General features: G+C 45.3%; 1 protein-coding gene across 1 annotated transcript in view; it reads right to left on the bottom strand.

The window, feature by feature from the left end:
* CDX1 (caudal type homeobox 1) overlaps window positions 1-22,226 on the bottom strand; it is a 66,870-nt gene extending 44,644 nt beyond the window's left edge. Inside the window, exon 1 of the mRNA XM_054975284.1 lies at window positions 21,720-22,226. Coding sequence (XP_054831259.1) covers window positions 21,720-22,149 — 430 coding nt within the window. The 5' untranslated portion in view covers window positions 22,150-22,226. The remainder of the gene's footprint in view (window positions 1-21,719) is intronic.
* Window positions 22,227-25,705: the final 3,479 nt, after the last annotated feature.

The raw sequence follows: 25,705 nt of genomic DNA, 5'->3' as shown, positions 1-25,705 counted from the left end.
CACGTACAATAGTTCAGACGACTCACACGCCCCTCAAATATATTCTGTCTGGCAAGATACAAGATGGACAAGTCTCAAACGCCCGCATAGCACAGTGGACCCTGGCCCTGGTCAACCGCGGAGTAGAATTCAAAAAGGAAACCACCGAGCCACCAGCCCCCTATGGCCTGTTAGTAACCGGGACCGAGCACGAGTGCCCCCTGGACCCGCCACCGCAGGTTGTTTGGCCAGTCACTTGGGGAGTCCCGTTAGAGGAAGCCCGACAGAACGGCTTCACATGCTGGTTCTGTGACGGCTCCTCCTTTCACGTTGGAGGCTCCCCTCGGACAGGCTACGGCGCCGTGCGAGTGAGCGACGCCCATACTCTCAAAGGTCCAGCCCGCCCCCATTCCAGCCAAGCGGCTGAGGTGCAAGCGCTTCTGGCAGTGCTTGAGTTTGAGCCCCCAGAAAGCCCACTTGCCATTTACACAGACTCGGATTGGACGGCCAAAGCCGCCACGGCCTGGCTACCGGTATGGCAGAATCAGGGGTGGAGAGCCAGTGATGGGAAACCCGTAGCCCACCTACAGCTATGGCAGCAAGTAGCCGCGCTCCTTCAGTCCCGCTCAGGCCCAACGCAGGTTACCCATGTCAAAGGACACCAAAAGACAAACTCAGAGACCGCTTATTGGAATGACCAGGCAGACCTCGCAGCCAAGGCAGCCGCCACAGAAAATGCTCCCTTACCGGAATCAGCCACCGATTGTCCTCTCCACCCTGTCACCACCCGCGCACAAGCCCGCAGCCAGGCTCAGGGAACCGCAGGAACACTAGACCTAGCACAACTACAGCTGTCTGACCCAGAAGTAGCCGACCTCCTAACCGCAGGAAGAGATCAGACAGGAAGACTAATGATCCGAGAGGAGGAAGGCATAGTTTGGGCAGTAGATACAGCCGGTGAACGCCACTGGGTAGTGCCATTGGAAGTTAGGGCTGACTTAATTCAGTTTGTCCACGAGCAGGGACACCGAGGCAAGGACCTGACTCTGGAAAGGGTAAAAGAGGTTGGATGGTGGCCTGGCATGCGCACCGAAGTAGCGCAATGGGTAGACAACTGTCTGTCCTGCGCTATGGTCAATGCAGACAAATCGACTTTATCGGCCCCCTCCCCCCCACTCCTCGCGGCAATCGCTACTGTCTCACTGTCATAGACCCCTTTAGCAAATGGGTCGAAGCGTTTCCTTGTAAGCGCAACAATGCAGCCACCACAGCCAAACTATTGTTCAACAATGTCTTTTCAAGATGGGGCATCGTGAGAGTCATGGACTCCGATTTAGGCTCACACTTCATCGGAGAAGTCACACAGGAGCTTTGCAAGGCGCTAGGCATCCAGCAACGCTTCCACATAGCCGGCCACCCTCAAGCTTCGGGTGCCATAGAAAGAACCAACCGGACCCTCAAGGAGGCTCTCCGCAAAATGGTTCGCTCCTCCGGGAGAGACTGGGATGAAAAACTCCCCATAATCCTAATGGCCATCAGAGGCACCACCGCAGTTCACGGGCTCACACCCCATATGGTAATGACAGGGCGAAGAATGCAGCTCCCGGAAGCCTTCTGGCTAGATACGCAGCTCCCTTCTGATATGCAGCCCGTAGTGATTAATGACGCTTGGGTCCAGGATCTGCTCTCATCCATACACGCCGTCCACATGCAAGTGGCCCAGAAGTTGGGTACCGCTCAGAAAGATATGGACCGCAAATTAGGATGGGTCAGGAACCCCAGGCAGTGGGAGGAAGGACAGCTCATTCTGTACAGGAAGTTCTCGCAAAAGGCGCATTCACTAGCAGCCAAATGGCAAGGCCCAGTCCCCATCACGAAAAGAGTCTCCCCAGCCGTCTATCAGGTGGCTATCCAGAGAAAGACAGGAGGCACTTGGCTAAAATACTTTCACGCCTCCCAATTAAAAGAATGGAAAGGGAAGCCGCTGCAAACCGCCCCTCCTGTGTATGACCCTGGGGGAGCCGCCACCAGCCCAGTCCCCCTCTGCCCAGTGATTCGCCAGATATCCCTTCACCCTGGGCCAGAGATACCCTGTGTCCCCTTAGACCAGACCTTTGTAGCCTTAGTATAAAAGAAACAGTAGAATATGTAGATATAGGTGTGAATGTCAAGAGTTTTTTCCAATTCTATTCTTTGACTTCATTAGGCGGGCCCCACAGTTGGGACCCTTGGGGAAGACACGGCAACCAAAGCCAAATAGGACCACCACCGAGAGTGATTCTTAATTGGATTGTAAGCCGCATGTTCGGGAAAAAATTGCACAGGCAAAAGAGATTTGCTGTGTGTGAAAGTGTTTGGAGAGGCTTTAGCCCAGAGGTGAATGCATTCTTTCGAACATAGTGGAATCACCAAAAAAGGTGATCCCTGTATTCGAAAATATATCACCCGCCGTGCTGGTGAAGATCCCGCATCTACGTAGATTCGGGGTCTCACCTGCCAGACCCACGCTTTCGCATGATGGTCGGCTTTGGCTTTGAGGGCTGTGCCTCCCCTGGAAAAGGATCCCCAAACAGCCCAATATCCCTCTTTTACTAATGTTCATATTCGTCATGGTGAGTTGCTATACGGCGCCACCACTTAGTACGCTTTAGTGCAAAAGTAAAAGACCCGCCAGTATTTTGTAAATATGTTACCTCTGGAATATGTTATTGAGGTGCGTTCGCCACGCACAAGGGGCAGCGTGCCTCATTTACATAGCCAGGATCCCCTGCGCCAAGATGACCCCCGAACAACCCAGACCCAGTGGCGCCGGCAGATCTCGGCCGCCTCCGCCGCTTTTCGATAAACGCTGCCGAGCACCTTCGGCTCCACTTCGGCCCTTTCCGCCAGCAGCCGCCCACCCCGTCCGATGTAATCTTTTCCCTTGCCCGTACCGTATAAGGGAAAAGAAGGGGGGGAGACATGTTGAAGATATAATGAAGCCCTGCCAGACACCCCAAGTAAGGGCAACCTAAAAGTACCCCAGACCCGTATGCTTCTTGCTCCTTATATTTTTCTTGCTCAGTGTATTTTTCCTTTTTTTGCCCGGTGTATCTTTTTTCTTTTAACTAGAAGATGGGGCCTCCCGAGGGAGTCCCTCCAAAAATTGCTTGTCCTGCAAACATATGACGAAAGCCTAGTTTAGAAAAATAGAACGAGGGCCCCCGTCTGCAGCAACCCTTATAGTTAATGGAAGCCGCTCTCTAGTTTTTTCCTTTTTAAAGCGGCAAGGCCAGGCCGAGCCGGACCGATAACTCTCAGCCCGCAAAATAAAAATAGCCCGCCGCCAAGCAAGGGGCACCTGAAGGCCACATAGTCTAGGCACCCAGGGACCCCTGGGGCGAGTTTGCATAATCCCGCCTAACGCACAGCCGACCCTTGCTCGACGTAAAGACGTCCCCCCTGAAATATACATGCTTTAGGAAGAAGCCCCCGCACAGGAGTTCCCCAGAGCAACAAGCTGGAAGGCTCGCTTAGTGCCCCTGGGACTTCTCGTTCGAACCCCGCTTAACATACAGTGCTGGCAGAAAAACGCCCTCCCTTTTTCCCTACTTCAATTCATTTATTTTGCTGCAACAAACTCAGGGAACCTGTACTTATATCCGCAGGTCTCCCCAGGATATTTTCACCACAAAAGGAAAAGGAAGGCCAGGAGATGAGGCACCTGGCTACTCTGTGTTTGCTCGTGCTGGCAGGCACCCTAATAGAGGGACGCCCGTCCAAATTAATGCCCTACCCCCACTGGAGATGTATTAACACACTAGCAGGAAATGAAATGATGGTCTGCAAGGTTGTGCAGCAGATTAACATGACCACCCCCACGGACCGCACTAACTTCCGCAGTTGCGAAGAGCAGTGGATCCGGCCCCCAGAGCTTGTTATTTTATGTGTGGGAGTCAAAACTATGTCCCAAGAATTAGTATGCTATTCACCTACTGACACAGTGTCACCACTTGCCCCAATTCCTTGTATGTTTCTTCCCCGTATAAGGCCAGCCCCCACCGCAGTCCCGGTGGTAGACAAATATACCACCCCTGCCAATTTCGAAACCTCGCCATTTGTCACTGAGGCTTTCGGACCATACTGTGAAGTTATTTTAGTGTCGGCCGCAGTATGGAAGGCAGGAGACCCCTTTAGAATGACCATCCTACTAGGCACTACTACCACTGAGTCTGCATCGGTCACTATCACGCCCCCTTCAGGCACAGTTCTCTCCTTTGCTATAGAGCGCTGGGAGAACCTGACCTGGATTGTAAAAGAGGAAGACCTAGCCAAACATGGCCCACCCGATTGGATACTGGTTCAACAGACGCCCGAATGCCAAACCAAGCCCCTAGTAGAGAAATTTCACCGGCTTGGGCTGCTCTTTGTAAATTTGACTCATGAACCAGGCAATTATTCCTTGCTGATCCGGACCCAGGAGACCCACACCATCCAAATTGACCCTTTGATTGCTAGCAATGAACAATTAAGCCAAGGCGGCACGCATATAGTGGGCTCCCATGTTTTGAAAACTGACATTCGAGAGAGAGTTCTAGTCCGCCCGCAAATGTCTTTAAAAGAGATCCGCATAGACTTAGCTGAGCTAAATGTAACCCAGAGGCTGCCGCAGTGCGCTCCCTATCTGGAGGCCGGTAGCAAGGGTTGGAATGCATGGCTACAACTGTGGATCGATCCCTCTCCCTCTCTCTCGCGTGCCAGACGAAGCATTGCCGACTGGACTGCTCCTGCAGCCGGAGGCTTAGCAATCATGGATTCGGTCAACATTGAGACTCTCGCTAATAAGTTTGCCCATGTCACGACTAGCATCTCCGACTTAGGTAAACCGGTGGTGCAGTCCCTAAATTCCATCTCGAATGGGCAACACGAGATCAGCTCCATTTTAGTTAACTGGGAGAGTCAAATTGAAAGAGATTTTTCTCTGCTGCTCAAAGGAACGCAGTCTGTGGAACGCAACGTGTCAATAGCCATGGCATGTATGCAAGCCCAACAATTAAATCAGGCTGTGGCCATGGGGCTAATTCGGCAAGCCACGGACGGGCACTTGCCCCTGGAAATTAAAAGATTGATTACGCCCAAATTGTCACCCATAGAACTGGAGCTTGAATCCTGGTGGTCTCTTGTAAATTCCTCATTCTCACCGACCACCCAGGAGCTTAAACTATTTTTATTAACGGCCAGTGCGCACGAGTCATTCCACGTGTACCCAGTCGTGCCTCTGGGACTCCAAGTCAGCGACACCGAGGTTCTCTACGCTCGCCACCCCGACCATTGGGCCCGCTTCACCCCGACCGGATGGCAGCTCGTCAGCCTCCAAGGGTGCCAGCATCGAGACCAGACCGGCTTCATTTGCCAAGACCAAGCCTTTGCACCTCACCACCCCTGTGTAGCCCCGCAAGTCGACGCCCTCAATGAGTGCCCCTTCGAGGTCGTCCAGGAGAACAGCTCCGCTGTGGTCTACATTGGGAAAGGATGTGCCTGCGTGCGAACGGCCTGCGACTTTGTGATCCTGAACTCGTTCCAGCTCAAGCCCGTGATCCCGGGAGTCAATCGCTGCTTTTGCAACCTGTCTTCGGTGGCAGCCTGCGACTTCACCTACACGGTACCGGTCTGGACCCAAGAAGAGATCCTGGTGGCACCCTCCCTCTATCGACATGTGAAGCCCATTCCCCTTGGCATCGGTCTGGAGCTAATCCACGAGCTCCTGGCCCACCCCCAGCTCCACCGCACCCTCCAGAGCATCCAGAGGGACGGGGACACTGCTGCTTTGATTGTGTCCCACAACGGCAAGGAAATTTTGGACCTTGCCCAGCGGATCAAGACCACCGGTGAGCACTCGTGGTGGGAAACCCTCTTTGGCTGGAGCCCCACTGCCACTGGAATTTACAATTTGGCTTTGCACCCAATCATCGTTATTTTGGCCTTTCAAGTTTTGTTGTGCGCCTCACTGCTTTATTTGGGCTGTTGGAGCCGCCGACAGCTCCAGCAACTCCAACTGTCCTACCGTTTGGATCATTACAATCCCGACCTCCTCTTGCCTTAAGGGTTGTTCTTGGCGCCCTCCTTTAGCCCTTGTTTATTTTGTTGCTCGTGTGATTACGAACTATGCTTGTGCATTTATGTGTAAGAACTCTGCACCGGCCCCATGGACGCTTTGCTGCCGGACACCGCTCCGAGGCCCTCTTGTGGACTAGGGGGGACATATTTCCCTGCCCCCCAGCCCACGGCCCGTCTCCAGATGACCGCCAGCCACCTCCATGAGGACTAGAACGGTGTGCCCGAAGCCCTTCTTGCCGCCAGCCGACCCTGCTCTGCGGATTGACGCAGACAGCAAGGGGGGGTGGAAGCGTGTTTTGGGACACATGGACTAAGCTTGCTTGTTCCTGTATATATGCAACCCAGTCTAGCAGCTATACTGCGGACTGAGCCATCTGTGATCTTTGTTGCTCTATGGTCTTATGAATTTCTTGCCATTGCTTCTTATGAATTTTACTCCCATGAATTTAGCCCCGAACTAGCCCCTCCCTCTATCTACTGCAAGTGCGCCCATGATCTTCCCATGAACTGGGAACCCTTTGATCACCCCCTATTAACTTTGTCCCTATGAATTTGATTTTAACCTTATGAATTGCCTTTTTAACCTGACTCCCCCCGCCGAGGTAATTCTAACCTATTTATCATTTTATGAATTAGGTTTTATCCGGGACTTCTCTTGAGCAGTCTCTTTTAAAGGTTGTTTTATTCCTGATTTTAAACTTTATGAATTTGGTTTTAATCTGGCTGCATGAGTTAGCCTTTTAATTGCGAAGTTTATTTTTCTGACCCCCTATGAGCCCTTCCGCCGCTTACCCTCATGAATTGTTTCTCCGCACTTGCTTTTATTGCTGCTATCTCTATGAATTGGTTTTAACTTCCTGAATTATTGTTTTAATCCTATATATGTATTTATGGTTTTGATCACCCATGAATTGTTCCACCCTCGATGAATTGGTCTATGCCTTGCTTGCACATTTCACTTTTACCTTGTATGAATTGCTTTTAATCCTGCATTCATGAATTGTATCCATGAATTGCCTTTGCTTTTAATCTTATGCTTATGAATTAATCCGTGTATATGAATTGCTCCTGGTTTTTAATGCTTTTAACCCATCATGAATTCCGTATGAATTACCTTCATCCATGAATTAATCAATGTACACAAATATGAATTATTGCTATTTATATGCATGAATTGCTCATTGCTGCCTATGAATTGCTGTCTATGTTGACTGTAGCACTTAGCACACCCCCTGGTGTGAACCCAGAGACCTGCAGCCCATTGGCTGATCTAAATTGCACTTATTCGGTTAGGTGGTTCTCCAAACTAAATTTTTGAGTGACGCCTCCTCTCCCTTCCCTTCCCACTCCTTTTCCGCTCGAAGCTCGAACACCGGACATTGCCGACCACCTCGCCTTTGAAGTCAAGTTCGGAGACCCGCGCGCCTGACGTCACGGGGTCTCCGAGGGGGGGAATTGTTGCCAAGTAGGCCCCCTCCCCTGCTTTAAAGCCTGCTATGAACTGTGTTAAAGTTTCCTGCATTACTGTTTCACTGCTGCACAAAGATTGCTTTGCACGTGTGTGCTCTGATACACGTGTCAGTTTCCTGCCTGCGTGTCAATTACCCTGCTGCTGTAATAGACTGTGTAGTTTACTGACTCCATGTTTGGATAACTGCACAAAGGACTCTCTTTCTGGGCAGCCCTGCCCTGACCTGTATCTGGAATTCCCAGTGTGTGCTTTGGACTTTATTACAAGTGTACCCCGTGCCTGCATTGCCATCTGCCACGGACCGTGCCTGTTCCCTGCTTTGGACTGTGTTTTGTGTGCTGTTCCCCCTGCCTCCATGGAAGCCTGCCTCATATGGGCCCAAGCCGCTGCTAGCAGCCGGGCGCCTGCCGGGGAAACCTCCAGCGAGCCTGGCTAGGCGCTCCCTGGTCAGTTCCCGCCTGGAGCCTCCCGCGGGCCGGTCCCCGAGCTTGCCCTCGCTACCGGGCAGCCTGCTATTCAGCCCCAGCTATGCCCAGCCGGCATCCATGTTCTCAGGCAGCCAGAAGACCCTGGGAAGAGGACTGCTTTGGGAAGCCATTTCGGCGAAGCGGGCACACCACGTCCGCAGCGAGAGCACCTCGCCCCGCTCTGCATATCTTAGGAGCCGCCCCGGAGAAGAACTAAGTGCCGACCATCCCAAGCACTTAGAGAATGCATCTCAAAGAAACCTCCGCATTCCAGAGCTGATGACATCAGGACAAGCCCTGTCCGCTGGAACATCCTTTCAGCCCACTTGGATTTCCCCCTCCCTCTTTTTGTCCCCTCTTCCTGAGGTGTCACTTATCACAATCTGATTACTAAAGTGGCCCATCCAAGCCATTCAGTAGCCCATTAGACCCTTTGTTTTAATCTGTGAGAACCACCAAGTACAGCACCAGCCCCAGGGTACGTTTTGGGGTATTTAAGCCGGCCTCTCAGACCGCATGGGGCTCGTGCCATTCCCGTCCTGTCCCAGCCAGGCGCGTGCCATCCTATCCAGACTTCCTTGCTGTCCGTCTGTGGGTCCAGTGCTGGCATTGGACCACCACCCTCGCTGCTGTGTCTCTGCTTCGCTCCAGGATTGTGAGTATTTCCCTTATCATCGTTGGGAACCCGCTAATGCGAACGTCTCTGTATTTCCTACTCTGTATTTCCTAGATCTTGTGTGTTCCTTGTATGATTGTGCAAGTTAGGCTTACGCCACACCAAATACACGTGTTTGGAACTTATTTGTTGTCTGCCTCTTTTTCACTAGAGTGTCTGGGATCGGGACCTCCGTAAACATAGGTTATGATCCGCGCTTAATATTTAGTTACAGACTGCTATAGCTAATTCCCCATTATAATAAAGAGCAGTTCTGGTAACACTGGATGAAGATGGGGAGCAGGCATTGCCACCTGCTTCGCTCCTGATCCTGGCTGGGTGAAAGGTTGCGGGCATTGCCACATGCTCCACTCCTGATCCTGGCTAGGTGAAGGGCAGGCCTTGCTGCCTGCTCAGCACCTGATCCCAGCCAGATGAAGCAGGGGTGGGCATTGCTACATGCTCCATTCCTGATCCTGGCTGGTTGAGGGGGGGGGGCATTGCCATCTGCTCTGTGCCTGATTCTGGCAGGTTGGTGGGCATTGCCTCCTTCTCTGCTTCTGATCTCGGCTAGGTGAAGGGGGCAGGCATTTCCTCATGCTCTGCGGCTGATCCCGGATGGGCAAAGGGGGTGGGCATTGCCATCTGCTTCATGCCTGATCCCAGCCGGGTGAAGTCTGGGGCAGGCATTACTACCTGCTCCACTCCTGATCCCACCTGGGTGACAACAGAGTGTGAACATTACCACCTGCTCCGCTCATGATCTTGGCCGGGTGAAGGGGGAGCAGGCATTGCCACCTTCTCCCCTCCTGATTCCTGCTGGGTGAAGGGCAGGTGGGCATTGCCACTTGCTTTGCTCCTGATCCCAGTTGAGTGAAGGTGGGGGAGTGGGCATTAACACCCGCTCCGCTCTTGATCTCGGCCTGGTGAAGGGAGGAGCGGACACTGCCACCTGCTCCTCTATTGATTCCTTTGGGGTGAAGGGCAAGTGGGCATTGCCACCTTCTTTGCTCTTTATCCCAGCTGGGTGAAGGTGGGGGTGGGCATTGCCACCGGCTCCGCTCCTGATCCCAGCTGGGTGAAGGCAGAGGGTGGGCTTTGCCACCTGCTCTGCTCCAAACCCCAGCTGGGTGAAGGCAGGGAGCAGGCATTGCCACATGCTCCCCACCTGATTTTGGCCTGGGCTTCCCACCATGGCACACTTTCTGGCTGCCTCATCTGAGCTTCCCTCCACAGCAGCACCCTCTGGTGGCACACCACGGTAGGAAGTGAGTTGTCTTGAATATGCTTAGCCTTTTATATAGTAGGATAATGATATACCAATTGCTGGGTTTTGCTTTAAAAGCCCTCTGACAGTAGGTGGGGAAATGGCTGCCAAGAGGGACTGTGGCAGAGAAAATGATGGAGATGAGAGCAGGACCAGGAACAACTGGACTTTCCTGTCCACAAGGGTGCCAGCCCATTTTGCTGCAACTTTTCTCAACGCATCACAGCAAAGCAGGTTTGGGAAAGTTCACAGGAAAGACAAGGAAACCCCTGGAGGTACACTGAAGCACAACAATGCTGTGAGGAATTAGAGGAAAAAACAATAGAATTCAAACTGGGGGAAACTGGGCTAAATAGTTTGCGTGTAATAACTTTTCCAGACATAAATATTCACCTAAACCACTGAAACATGGCATTTTAACGTTTTAAATATCCAGATACTTCTTTCTCTGTTTTCCCCTTTCCTCTTGCTCTTATGTGTTCCTCAGTCTCTCCTTTCTCTTTTTAAAAACATAACTTAAAAAAAATTATGCTGGCAGCATATTGCAACTGGTACAAGAGGCTAGGCATAAACCAGCTGTGGAGTTTGAGGCCAAAGTTCTTCTGACTCTTCATTAATCCAGAGTTTGGATTAGCCCAACACATCATTTTGTTTTAATATTTGGAGCTCATTTAAATTACAATTTTCAAAGTGGGCAGAGTTGAGCTTTTCAAGCCTTCCCACCCTGCATGTTGTTTCTTCCCAAAAGTCAATACCTCCAACCTCCTTTAAATTTACAAATACTCATATTTTTCCTCCAGCAGGGGTAATGGTAGCTTGAAACTGGTAGCTGTGAAGAGATGAAAAAGTCCCTTTCCTCCCTTGCTCAACTTCCAAGCAGCTGCAATTTGGAAAAGAACATTATCTCTGAACTAAATTAAACATCTAGTTCTGCCCTTATGATCCATTCAGGCCTATAATTTAGATGTGTTTGATGTACTGGAAATATTACTTGGCTAGGATAAGTAATAAACTTATTTAAAGTTAAAGTGAAGCTACCTTATTCTGGGTTTTCTCTCAAGAATACTTTAAAAGGCTGTACCTTGGACATGGAGCAGGCTGCTGAACATATCACATATGACATCAGCAGCATGCTGTAGTTAATAATTTAAGGAAGAGCTGCATGTGTACGTGCATAGCTGTGTGTATTATGTCTCTATATGTATCTCTGCATGTGTGTGGGGGGGGGGTCAGTATCCAAGACTTCAATGTATTCCATATTGAAAACAAAACACCAGAAATTTATCATGCTGGAAAATCTACACTGAAATACATGGTAAGAATTTTCCAAACAGATTAAAAATTAGTCCATAAAAGAACCCTATAAAATTAAACATGCCTGTCTCTGATGAAGAAAGGAAGCTCAGCAAGGAAGTGATTTCTAGAACATTAATTTTTCCTAGACTGTAGTATTTGGCCATACAGTCTGTCCTCTGAAGCTGCCCTTTGTTCTGTAGTTTGGAGATCAACTGTAATTCCAGAATTTTAGACCCCTGGAAGTTGGTAAGCCTATCACTAGCATGCATATCCCTTCATCACAGGCACCATCAGTTGCTTAGGCCGGATTAGGCTCACCAGCCTTCAGGTGGGGAATGGAATTCTCTGAGAATTACAACTACTTTCCAGACTTCAGAGGTCAGTTCCCTTGGAGAAAATGTCAGCTTTGGAGGGTGGACTATATGGCATCCGCTAAGCTCTCTCGTTGTTAAACACTGCCCTCCCCAGGCTCCACCCCAAAATCTCCAAGAATTTCCTAACTTAGAACTAGCAAGCCTAGCCCAGAGAGAATTGTTAAATATGAATGTTCTCTAGCAAAATAAAAAAGTATATCCTAATACTAGAACTGATTGTTTGGAGAAATTAATATCACCATATGACTAGGCTTATATAACTAGCTAGCAAAAGCTGAGCTTCTAAACAGATATAAAAACACATATAACAAACCATCCACTATTTACATAGGTGAGGATAAAAGAAAATCACAATGAAGTCTGTGAAATACTGCGATCAAGAACTGCAAGATTTTCATATACAGTCTGTGAACGTATTCTAGCACAGTACAAGCAGCAGCAATTAACAGTAGACAGCAGAGATTTATTTTATCTTAGTTCTGCTTTACATTAAAACAATATTTTAAAAATATCAAGAACACAATTAGAGATGTGAAAGTCAGGGTGAGGGGAGAATGGAAAAATATGTTTTCTCTTTTTTCCAAGGACATTTTTCAGTTTTACCAATAGAAAAACTGGAAAATTTGGAGAAGAATTGAAAAACTCCTCGCAATTTCTTTTCTTTGAAATGAGTGAAATGCTTTTTAAGACAAGGTTTTACTTACACAAAATGTCTTGCATGGAATTCTGAGGACTCCCCCTCCCTCCAATTTTTCCAATAGAAATTTTGAGGAGCACTGAAAAAGTTTTTCTTTTGGAATTTAATACAAGGTTTTATTCACTTAAAATGTATAGCATTCAGTTTTTCTGATGGAAAAATTGAGAATGTCTGGTGACTGTGATATAGTTGTTTATTCCTGTGGCTTCAAAATTTCCAGAAATTGTAACGTAGTAAAATTTAGCTGCAGCTAAGCCCTGTTTATTCCAACGGTGTTTGCAGCCCAATCATATATTTACTCAGAACTAAGTCCCACTGAGTAAGTCCCACATAAGTAGCCAGTCGGGATGGCTACTTATGTAAATGGATTCATCCACTTGTCCAAAACACTCAAGGTTCTTATAAATGTAAATGCAATTTAAATAAATCTGACAATAAAAACATTTAAGAAATGCTGAATAAACAGTGTCCTCAGAAAATTATCACAAACTTGAATGACAAAACAAAGACCACTGAAATAAAACTACTGCATTTACCCAAAAAGAAGATGAATGATCCTCTTAAAAATATAATACACAAGAGGCATTTGATTGCTATAAATGAATTGTATAATTTGTATACAAATTTCAGATGGGCCCCTATTTTTCTTGACCGTATGTGCTGAAAAAATCTAATCTTCCTGTCAGATAAATAGGGCATCTTACAGGCTTTTTGAAAAGCTAGAAGAGAAGGCTCTCTGTACACAACCTCCAAGAGCTCATTCCATAAAACAGATACTTTTTCACATTTTTCCCATTGAACATGGTACAGAAGAGCACACTTTCCCAAGTAGGAGTATTACAACCACTGTTTCATGAGTTCATACAAGCATGGGCTCAAACTGAATGTGAACTGTGTGCATTTGAAGGTTTATACGTTTTGCTACCAGTTAATAAATTAAGAATGCAATCCAATCTAAACTCAGTGAATAATGGGTTTAGAAAAGAATAACTCTAAATTAGATTGCATTGAAAGAGTGGCAATGTTCTCAACATTCAAAACTAATACAGAAAGAACAACACAAAATCTTAGGTCTACAGAATTTAATTTTATGAGAGGAGGTGCCCTGACTTGGATATCTCAGGCAAGCCTGATTTCATCTGATCTCGGAAGCTAAGCAGGGGCAGCCTAGGTTAGTAATTAGATGAGACACTTCCAAGGAAGACCAGGGTCACTAGGCAGAAGCAGACAATGGCAAACCCCCTCTGTTAGTCTCTTGTCTTGAAACCCCCAGCAGGGGTTGCCATAAGTCAGCTATGAGTCCACCAGCAATTTTTATCATACTACTACATTAAGAATCACAGCCCAAAATATCAAGACTTAGCAGGACCTGTAAATCAACTACAACCACATCTCAGTAATTTCTTGCCTAAATTACTGTAACGTGCTATAGATGGCCTGCTCTTGAAGATCGTTCAGAAACTGTAGGTTGTACAGAACTTGATAGCTCATTTCCTAACAGTAATGGGCTGTGAGGCACCTATCACGCTGATTTCGACTCATCCGCACTAGCCATCAAACTTTGGGGCTCAATTAAGGCAGGGGTGAGAGTAACTTTTCTTACTTGTACTGTCTCTCTTGGGAGGTTTGAAATGGAAAACTGAACCACTTCAGTCACTTTTGCTGGTACTTCGTACTATCCTGTTATCAGCTTACTTTACCCCTGATTTAAGGCATTTGTTCGAACTGGTATTTAAAGCCTGAACAGTTAGGATTTTACTTAACAGAGGGAATACCTACACAGGAGTATGCCTCCCAATTCCTCAAGATCTGAGGAAACAGAATTTCTCCACTTTCTTACAAATAGGCAAATTTGTCCTGCAAGTTTGCAGAACAAGGCTTTCTCTGCATTGTACCCACACACAGAGATTCTCTTCCCAGATCATATACTCCTCTGAAGGTTTTGTGGTGTCAAGTGATAAGTCTTATTTCAGAAAGCATTTCACAAACATGAAGGCATACATGAAGCTGCCTTACACAGAATTAGATAATTGGTTCCTCAAAGTCAGTTTTCTACTCAGAATGGCAGCTGCTATCCAGATTCTCAGGCAGAGATCTTTCATATCACCTATGATATGACCTGATCCTTAACCGGAGATGCTGGGGATTGAAACTGAGAACTTCTGCATGCCAAGCAGATGATCTACCATGGATTTATGGCCTCTCCTTAATATTTCCTGAAATAAAAGTATTGTTTTGCCATCATGGTGGTTTACAACGATTCATTTTTGTACATTTTTATTTTAATATTGATTTATTAAATGTCATCATTGTTTGATAAAAGATTTAAACTGTTGTTATAATATTGATTATCTGATTGTTCTTCATTGCAGTTCTCCAGTGTAATTACTTTAGGCAGATGGTGTAGTTTATAAAGAAATAATAAATTTAAAATTGTGTCTTCCAAGAATGACGATGATACTAAGTGAATACAGTTTAGAACTCAAAGGGTCCAAACTGGTTTAATTAATAATTAATACCATTTATTATGGCTTGCTATATCCTTGAGCAGGTTACTTTTTCTTATTATAGTTTTAAAATGTTTATGCATTTTATCTAAAACTCATGTGCCTAGAAACCACCCATTTACTAATCATCTCCTGTATGCCAAGAACTGGAATAGTTGAAACTAGCAGAAAAATTAAATCATTCTAACTGTGTGAATTCAAACTTTCACGTCATCTGAATGTATGATGGAGTCAAGTCATCACAGGTTATTCCCAGTTGCCTGATTAGTATGATAATGTTTAACATTACAATGTTTAACATTATTTTATGTCAAACTGATTTTGTTTTTCAGCATCACACAAACACATAAAAAACATTCTTTTGTTGCCCCAAAAGAGTGGTAAAGGAATACTAGATCATATTTAATCTCTATGTACTGCTTTCTGCGTCAGAACAGTGATGTGGGATTCTCAGGAAAATATGAATTAGAAAAACTTCCAGAACTATCCAATTCAAATTTAAATAAATAATTTTAAGTGTTTTACACATAACAAAATTTAAAAAATGTTAGGGAAAGAAGCCTGGACCATGTACAACACTAGGGTTTGTTCATGCTTCATATCCCACATTTAGCCCATATCACATATTAATGTGCAAGGAAAAACAGCCTTGACAACAAATGTTCTGAGAAATGTTTCCATTTTGGAAAAATTTCTGCCCAATATCGATTAGGTTAAACTATTGTTTCTATCATGTCTTCTCACCCTTCATATGATCGGCTACCAGTGACAGTTTGGCTACCAGTGACAGCCTTAGACAGAGAGAAAAAAATACAAAGTAATCAGTGTTATGGATGTGTTTATTCCACTGTCCTATATAATTTCAAAAAAAAACATTGGATGCACACTTCCAAAGAAACACAGCTCTCTTCTTCACTTTTTGTAAATTCTCTGTGTCTTTGAAGATTGACTTAAAGTGTGATGATGACAACACCTAATGCAGTCTCCAAGGCTAAAGAGGGTTCTGCAGAATTCCCATTGATCAGGAGCCAAAACTACATGGCTTATAAAGCCCCCGACTTTCCCCATTACTACCAAAACCAAAGCCAAGAAATACAAAATAAGCCATTGTGGATTGGAATAATTTATACAGACTGCAGAATTCAGCTTTCTTGATGCATGATTTTTTTGTTCTTTTAAAAAGCATAAAATTCACAACATCCAGGGATCAAGATATTACCTTTATAATATGGTACAAACAGGCTTCCCTTAATCATTCATGTTTCAGCGAAATTATTCATGTTTCAGCGCAATTATTCAGCGAAATTTCACCATTAATTTCCCCCACATGTTCCAAAAATTGTGGGTAAAAAAATACCAAATGTGTCTTTTAAAACATGCAAACAGCCAGACTAGAAGAGTACCCAGATTGCAGAGATAGGAAATCATTTTGACCTGAGTGTCAACCACCTCCCCCCCCCCCACACACACACACACAAGTTCTACCTATAAGTTCTTGGTGCCAGTAAATAAATAGGGGAGGAAGAGATGAAGGTTGCATTTGGTCAGACACATTGGGAGCGAAACTAAGCTGTACAAGTACTGCCAGTGCTTCAGGGATTCACACAAGAATTGGTCTTGAACGCTGAGCAAAATGATCAGGTGTGCTGCTGTTCGGTGCACCTGCCAGGGATTGCCCAACCCTGTACTAGAGCCTGAGGTGTCTGATTCAGACTGCAAGATTCAGAAACGTTTTACCAGGTATCTGTCTACCATCTAAACATCTATTCTGACATTTCAGAGATGTGTTCCTTGAAAGCACAGACTTGGCAATGGTCTCATATGACAGTGTCTGATTTTGTTGTGTGTGAATCCACTAAAAAGAATTATGCATAAATTGATCAAGTAGATAGGCTTGCTCAACATTTTGCTGAGAAAAGAAATTAATATCTACACATTACACATCACTAGACTTCCCTTGTGTTTTTCAGTAAGATACATTCACACATTCAGTTATGAACTCTATTGAACAGTCAATATGACGTGGTGGTTAGCTTGCTGGACTAGAGCTGGGGAGACCCAGGTTCACAGCTCATTGCTCCCATTGAGTTAGTCACCTCGTCTCAACCTAACTTTCCTCACAGAATTGTGAGCATAAAATAGACAAAGGGAAAATCATGTAACCAGAGTTCCTAAGGTAGAATGAGATAAAAATGTGACACATAGCATTGGAACCAATTTTGTGATAGGTGTGAAAGCATCTACCAGGAGGAGGGAGAGGGAGAGTGAAAATAAAAACAGACCTTGCAGTGTAGAATCAAAATATAACTATATAGCAATTAAACCCTATTTCTTTCAATGGAATTGTTATGTATTTTTATTTATTTACTTCATATCCCGCCTTTCTCTCCAATAGGGACACAAAGGCATCATTCTCCTCCCCTCCATTTTATCCTCACAACAACACTGCGAGGTAGTTTAGGCTGAGCGTCTGTGACTGGCCCAAGATCACCCAGTATGTTGTTAAATCTCTACTGAGACTTATGTGTCTGGATTGTATATGTGGTACCTTATAGTTTAAAACCAATTAAACTGCATGTTTCCTGTGTTCAGAATTTTCAAAGCCACTTTTCACAAGTGAACTTCATCCCTTCCGCTGGCATCTCTCTCTGTTATAATGCTGGTTTATTTTATCACAGCCCTCACAAATCAAGGGTCACCCAACTCATCTACAGAAAGGACAGCCTGGACAGGCAACGCCTTTTGGGAAAAAAGGCAGGGGCACAGCCTGTTCCAAACCTAGGCATGATGGTTGTTGGGCTTGCTTGGCCCAAACTGCAGTTCATGTAGGAAAACGAAAGTGCCCCGAAATGGCCTAACTTCAAAGGGCGCCAAGAGTCCCGGCTTCCCAGCCCACAAAGCAGAAGACAATGGGGGCGCCCTGCTGCATGAGGGACCAGTGCCAATCTGTATGACAAAGGGGCACGCTTGTAAATTTGCACTCTACTTGAGGGAGGTGCTTGAAGCCCTTTTCATTAACCGTCTTTCCTCCCTGCCGCCTTTGAACTGGCCAGCTCTGCGGGGTCTTTCCCAGAATGTTCATTTGCGTTTCCCTGCGGAGAGACTTCCACTTTCTCATCGTGTAGCTCTCTCGGTTAGCCCCTTCCCGCGCCGAGTTCAAGAGTTCAGCGCGAACACGAGGCTACAGGGTTTGGCCCTGTAGGCGTGGCGCGCTCAGCGAGGAAGACCCTCGAGCCCAGAGAGGCGCTGAGAGGTCAGCCCGCTTGCGAGGCAAATAGAAGTTTGGCGGGAAGGTTCGCTGGCGGCACGCGCGCCCTGTCTTTCCTCACACAACCTGTTGCTTGCACGTAAACAGCTTCCCACAGTAATACGCCTTTTGTTCATCTTTACAATGTCTGTACACTATTGCTGCTCTGGGATCTGCATTCAGCTGCGAAGCTCAGTAGTTCAAGCGCTTACCTCACACGGATGTTGCAAAAGTTAAATGTATGATGTCCTGCCCTGAGTTCAATGAAGTTTTAATTTATTTTTTACCTACGTTACTTCAACAAGAACAAACCCACAAATTGCTAATTTGGAATTCTAGTTTCTTCAATACAAATCCAGATTTGCCACAACCAGTGAAAATTAACAAAAAGTGACTAGATTCCCCCATTGCCTCGAAAATAAAGAAAATCAACTCATCCCTCAGATTTTGTACATTTCCCTCAAAAACACATGCATCATTTCCCACAGAAAAATCACACAAATTGCTTTACATCATAGATGAGTACCAGATACTTGCTGCCTCATAATAATCAATACCCTGTAGTTTTGTACTCACAATTTAGTAATGTGGATTAGACAATTCCCACTGTAAACCTGAATCAAAAGATGGGGAAATCTGCTCTTTTACAGCTTGGATTGCAAATACAATAGGAGGATTAAAGAGACAATAATCTGCATTAAGTGATTTTGAGTATGTGCAGATGCTTGAATGCAGTTCATACATTACAAGGAAGATAGCCCCAAACAACATAGTGTGCAAACTTTCAAATTCTCCAGAACAAGCCAGCTAAAAGGGGTGGGAGGAGGAAGATCTTTTTAAGATTTGGTCCAAGCCTAAAGTTTGATGTTTTTGTTTTAAACATCCAACCTGATTAAGAACTTTGCAGAAGTTTGCACACAGTATTATTTTGAATGGTGTTAACAAAAGTTAATACACATCTTCTTTTTCAATAGTGTATATATGAATTTCCATAAAAGGCAAATAACACCTTCAGGATTTAGCTAATCTGTCCTTTCACATATAGGTGAAATCTATCCTATGAAGGTCCCATTTCTTCCATAGTCTCATGCTGCCTTGAATGCAAGACCATCATTGCATACAAATAATGACACTCACCACCACCCAATTCCAGAATACTCCAGAATAATGGTCAAATGATCAGTTCAGGCCATAGTAAGTTCTCACTGAAGCCATAAAGAAAATTCAGTAACAAGAATCACTACAGTTCATGTAAACCTAGTTTCCCCCACAAGCTAAAATCTTCACATTCGATCCCCTTCCACTTTTTTGCATGCTTGTGCAGAAAACCTTTCTTCATTGCAGTGGTTCCACTGATTTGTGATTATTCAAAGGGGCACTGTGTGGGCTATTCTTTCCCCTCAAGTTAAATTTCAAGTTTTTATATGCCATTTATACAGAAAAAAGAAATAGCCAAGTCTCTGAGAGAGCCAGGTTGTCATTTTCCTTCACCGTCTCTACTAAAAGACCTGAAAAGGAATTAAAACCTGATCTCAGGAACAGAACTAAGTTATTTTGTGACAAACAGGAAATGCAATGATTAGACAACAGCTTTCAAGGTAATTGCAAATAACTGCATTCAAAGGGACCTTCCATTTTATGGCACCAGAAGCCTGGCAGAATGTTAAAAAAAGAGCAAGGAGTGGAGGTAAGGAAAAGTCCACACTCATGTTCTCAGATCAAAGAGGCCCTTACTTAGTAGGTGGCTTATTCTGACCACAAAAACTGATCTGTCTGTGCAATCCTAGCACAGTTACACCAGTCTAATGTCATGGTTTCAGTGGCCATAGCCTCATGTTCCTCTGCATAGGACTGCACTGTATGTGGTCTTTTTGGGTTGTGTGTGAACAAGGAGCCACTTCTTACTTAAAGGGAAATACAATGTATATTTTAAAAAGAGTGTATATGCATACAAAACTGAAGTATTCTTTGATGTTACTGTCCACATCTTCTGAGACACTTTTTTCTGTGTTTGTTGGCATGTTTTTAATATGTACTTACTTCCCCTGCCACCAAAATGTGAAATGCCCAATTCCTCAGGAGTGCTTTTCCCAATAAGAACAATCTTAATGTCATTAATAAGAGTACATAAAGTGGGCCTTCAGATGCTATGGTATATTGATACGGTAAGATTTTTAAATCATTATTTTTCTCTTGCCAAGTTAATGAAAAACTGTTAATCACTCACCTAAATATGAATACTAACACTTTAAAATACGAGTCTTCAGGGTATTCCCAGAAAGGAGTTAGTGATTTCACTCCAGCAGTCTTTGCCATTGGTGTGATTTGATTTTGCCCTGTTTGTCACTCCAAATGACAATATTTATCTGCTGGGTTTGTCAGTTAAGTTAGAACAAGAATTCTACAGTTTACTACGTTGCTAGATGAGAGAAAAATTAACTTGTGACTCAATGAATGCCTAGTACCAGAAACTTCGTGAAGTGTTTAACAAAGATACTGAAAGGCTAAGGGGGAAAAATGTAATCATTGCTTAAAATGTAGATGACCTGCTGGCTGTGTAAATGATCTTGCTCAACTCTGTAAATCATATAATTTTTTTTAAAGCATTTTATTGTCACTTTGCTTTAACTTTTGTTTCCTTGGAATTCTACCTAGAATTTACTTCTAGGAAATCATATATAAATTTACAACCTTACACTCTAAACCTAAAGCACTTTGGGTCATATTGTTCACAATTAGGACATGTATTTCATTACAGGCAGTGGGATTAACAAGGATCCTAAAACAGGGAAAAGCTTCATGAGTGCCATAAGACTAACGAGTTTTTATTCTTGTATGGAATATTACAATCGATCCTTCTAAATACAATACATAGTATCTAACTATGCAGTTCCTCCAATGCAATATCATTTCAATTCGCAGAAGAAGGGAGGACAACTGCAGATTGCTCCTTTCATTCCATCTTTCTGTTCCTGAGTTTCTACTGACCACCAGGAACAAAATTTCAGAGGGATTGGTTGTTGCAGTGGAAGGGGGAAGTGGGGAAGGACATGGGGAAGTACACTAATCTAATGATTAGTGGAATCAATAGGGTTTAACGTACTCCCAATATTTTGCTGGTTTGGCCGTTAGCATTATACAGGCCCTGAGCTTGTTTATTTGCAATTCAGTGAAATTAACATCACTGGGATATATTTCAAGCCAATTTCGGGTTGCTGCTTCACACATTACAAAGCATTCGTTAATGTATAATGTACTTGCCACAATTGCAAAAACAGGGTTATGCTCCATATACGCACTGGGAGTTCATTGCCTGTCACATCTCACAAAACAATTCACACATGATTTGCATGGAATCCTACGTGGAAGTCCATCCTGCGCTGGAATGTCGTAAAGTGTGTGAAATGGCTCTTAGATTGCAGCCAACTGCCCAAGTTCCCTTCCATTTTAAAGTGCAATTTGACCACGAACTCTTGTGTATACGAGATGATGTGCGAACGGTAATGAAAAGTAAACCTTATAAAGTTGCCAGCCCAGTGATACACTCTGTTAACTGAAACTCGTGAGAGAGAGCTAAAGCCAGAACAACAGAAACTGGCTACCACTAAGATCTAAGACAGCCCCCCCCCCCGCCCCTCAGAAATAAACAGAGACATTCCTTACCACTGTTATTGCTGGTGGGAACGTTGCGTCTCATCCATTCAAAAGGGGTGCGCCTTTGCGCGTTTGGGGATAGCTGGGGTATTGAGCCGCTCATGGAAGGGGGAAGCAGTCCAGAGCCGGGAGGCTGTATTGGATTGAAATCAGGGGTGCTGTATCCAAGCTGGCCCGGGTTAGCGACCGATGACGGGGCTCCTGCGCCATAAGAGTGCCAATCCTCTTTGGTTGGAGTGTATGGAGAACCCCAGGAACCCGCCGGCTGCCCATGATGAGGATCGCTGTTAATCCCTGGCACGTGGTGGTAGCTAGCAAAATCCGGATATTGAGGGGGCACAGGCACGTAATTCTGGGGACTGAGGTTCAGGCTGGGATGCCTGACTGGGTTGGGGTACATGTTGGTGTCCTTATCCAACAGATAGCCCACATACATCATCCCCAAGCGGCCCTGCGCGCATAATGTGCCCTGTGCCGTAACTTCTTGTCTGCCCTGCCCCTGCGGCTAGCTCACAGCTTCTTCCTGATTAGCACTCGTTCACCTGGAACTTCTTGGTCAGTTTTTTTCCCCCAGTTTGCAAAGGCACCTCCCTGAGGAAAGACGTTTTATTGGGCCAACCTCTCGGAGCATTTGCATTGAAAGGCAGGTTTGCATTTCAAAGTACAGGAATCAAAGTGGAAGCCACTGGGTGGATCCAAACGATACAAATTACTCCGCAGATAGAAGTGACAAGTGGGGGTGGGGGGTGGAAAAGGAGGACAGGCCTTTGGAGAGAGCATGCTTTAGAAAGTAAGGCCTGAGAAAATCACAGAGAATACAAAGAATTCAGGACACAATGGTATCGCCAGGAGGGAGGCGGGAGTGGGCATTTCAATAAGTTTTCCCAGACTGGAGGCAGGTATCCGTGCCATGTAGCTGGTAATCTGGAACCTCTTTACTAACTATCAGTTGGAGAAGCTGATCAAAACGAGTCTATCAGTGACTTCAAAAGTGGAAGGGTCGGAAAGTTTTTGTGTTTTAGCTTGTCATCGCCAACTTTTGTCATGCTAAAAAAATACCCGTCCAGATGCAAAAATTGGCACCGAATCTATTTTTAGTATTCCTGCCCTGCAGAGCACTTCCAAGTCACCAGGGAAACATATAGCAAGGATGGAGATCTCTGTCTAATAATGCCCAACCCTTTCAGATAGGACAGATGCGCGCCATCTGAGAATGCCAGTACTAGATAGCTTAGAAACTTGGGGCTGATATATGGGGGGACGGGCAAGTCTAAATTAGAATAAATAATTGTTGTGTTCTGCATTCCCTTTCATACCTTCCTAATTTAAAGGAACTCTCAGAGAACTCTCAATATGCCCACAGAATTCCATTTTTACTTTGTTATTCAATGTAACCAACAACTTCGTGTGTGTGTGTTGTGTGTGTGTATAATTAAAAGTTTCTATTCAAGCAAAGCGTGTGCTATTTAGTAGAATGAAACCGGGTTTTGACGTTTTTAATGTTTCGGTTTTTTTAAAAAATCTTTTTGAGGAGGCCACAGAATGAAGCGCGTAGGAGACAGATTGTAAAAGACCAATCGCACCTTTAATGTTTATTTTCTAACACACGCGTTAATGTATATTAACAACGTCGGTGGCTAGCTCTCACCTCTAGCTGCACTGTATCATATTTTGAACCATGTTTTTGCCCCATGGCGGTGCCACGAAGGGGTGGACAGCTTCATCTTTGGGTCCCATTTTTGGCAATGGAGATGATCGAGTATTCTATGCTGGATTGTGGATGACCCCACGTAAAAAACAAGATGATCTGAGAGGATCCGTGCTTTTGAACCATGTTTTTGCCCCATGGCGGTGCCATGAAGCGGTGGATGGCTGGTTTTTCTGTTCCCATTTGTTTCATTGGACATGATCTAGTATTGTATGGTATATTTTGGGTGTCCCCATGTAAAAATCAAGACGATCCTTGAGGATCCGTGCTTTTGAGCCATGTTTTTGCCCCATGGAAGTGCCACGAAGGGGTGGATGGCTGAATCTTTGGGTCCCATTTGTGGCAATGGACATGATCTAGTATTCTATGGTGGATTTTGGATGACCCCTCGGAAAAATCAAGACGATCCAAGAGGATCCATGCTTTTGAGCCATGTTTTTGCCCCATGGTGGTTCCACGAGGTGGTGGGCGGCTCGTTTTTTGGGTCCCATTTTTGGCAATGGTCATGATTGAGTATTGTGTGGTGGATTTTGGGTGACCCCTTTTAAAAATCAAGAGGATCCATGGGGATCCGTGGCTTCTTAGAATGGTTTTGCTTCATGGCGGTGCCACGGAGAGGTCGGCGGCTGAATTTTTGGGTCCAATTTGTGGCACTATACCTGATCTAGTATTGTATGGTGGATTTTGGGTGGCCCAATTTAAAAATCAAGAGGATCCGTGAGGATCTGTGCTTTTGAACTATTTTTTGCCCCGTGGCGGTTCCACGGAGCGGGGGATGGATGAATTTTTGGGTCTCATTTGTGGCAATGAACCAGATCTAGTATTGTATGGTGGATTTTGCATGGCCTCATTCAAAAATTAAGAGGATTCGTGAGGATCCTTCCTTTTGAACCATGTTTTTGGCCCGTGGTAGTGCCACGAAGGGGTGGACAGCTTAATCTTTGGGTCCCATTTGTGGCAATGGACATGATCAAGTATTCTGTGGTGTATTGTGGATGATCCCTCGTAAAAATCAAGACGATCCGAGAGGATCCTTGCTTTTGATCCATGTTTTTGCCCCGTGGCGGTGCCATGAAGTGGTGGACGCTGGTTTTTTTGGTCCCATTTGTGTCATTGGACATGATCCAGTAGTGTATGGTGTATTTTGGGTGACCCCATGTAAAAATCAAGAGGATCCGTGAGGACCCATGCTTTTGAGCCATGTTTTTGCCCCCTGGCGGTGCTATGAAGAGGTGGATGGCTGAATTTTTGGTTCCCATTTGGGGCAATGGACATGATTGAGTATGGTATGGTGGATTTTGGGTGACCCCATGTGAAAATCAAGAGGATCTATGAGGATCCGTGGCTTTTTAGCATGTTATCTCGTCGGTGTTTTAAGATGCCACTGGACTCGTATCTTGCTCCTCTACTGCGGACCAACACGGGCTAGCCACCTGAAACTTGCAATCTTCAGGGAACATAGTTTCAGATGGGTAGCGTTGGTCTGCAGTGGAGGAGCCAAATCCAGGTCCGATAGCACAGTCTTGCATTCTTCAGTATCTCTGTTAGTACTACAGGTGCCTGGCATAGGGGAAGATGGTCAGTTTCAAACATACGCAGCTTTATGTTTTTTAAACCTTTCGAGTCTCTTAATACAAATGTGTATAGTGTTCATCGATAGAGCTGAGTAACGTCTCTTTTAGCACAGAAAACAGCTTACCCGTTCCTGAGCAGAGAAAGCGGGCTCACTCCAGCTGTAAATACAGTAACTCCATTGGACTTTAGTTTGAGATCCTAAAATATACTTTTTTGAGAAATGAGTTCAACTGCAGTCACATAGACCATGAAATTCACATGAATAGGAATAAGGTTCAAGTATTTATTTATTTTTATTTAAAATCACTCTTCCTGCAAACGCTGGGTTGAGAAATGTTGATTACCCCCTCCCTCTGCAAAAGACGCGTGTTCTTGTATCACTGGATAGCATGATCTTCCAAACCGCTACCAGCCAGCCGCGCCTTTTATCCTTTTGAGGCCAGCTCACACCTACACGTTGCCAAAGACCGGCCCTTCTTTAAGAAGAAAAGCAGCTCCTCCTTCTTTGAGAAAGGGGCTCGCTAACAAAAGAAAACATGCGGGGGGGGCACTATGGGGGGCAGTTTCTCCCTGCTTTCCTGTGTTTTTCCCCGGGGAAAGAGAAACATTCTGCAACCGAGCAGAGGAAAGTACTTAAATATGCTTCGGCTGGGCGCCTGCAAAGCTTTTTCAATATGAACCTCCAAATAGCGGCCGCGCTCCTAGACTAGGT

This window comes from Eublepharis macularius, chromosome 4, assembly GCF_028583425.1.
Source record: "Eublepharis macularius isolate TG4126 chromosome 4, MPM_Emac_v1.0, whole genome shotgun sequence".
Lineage (NCBI taxonomy): Eukaryota > Metazoa > Chordata > Lepidosauria > Squamata > Eublepharidae > Eublepharis > Eublepharis macularius.
This window is presented reverse-complemented; position numbering and strand designations above follow the sequence as displayed.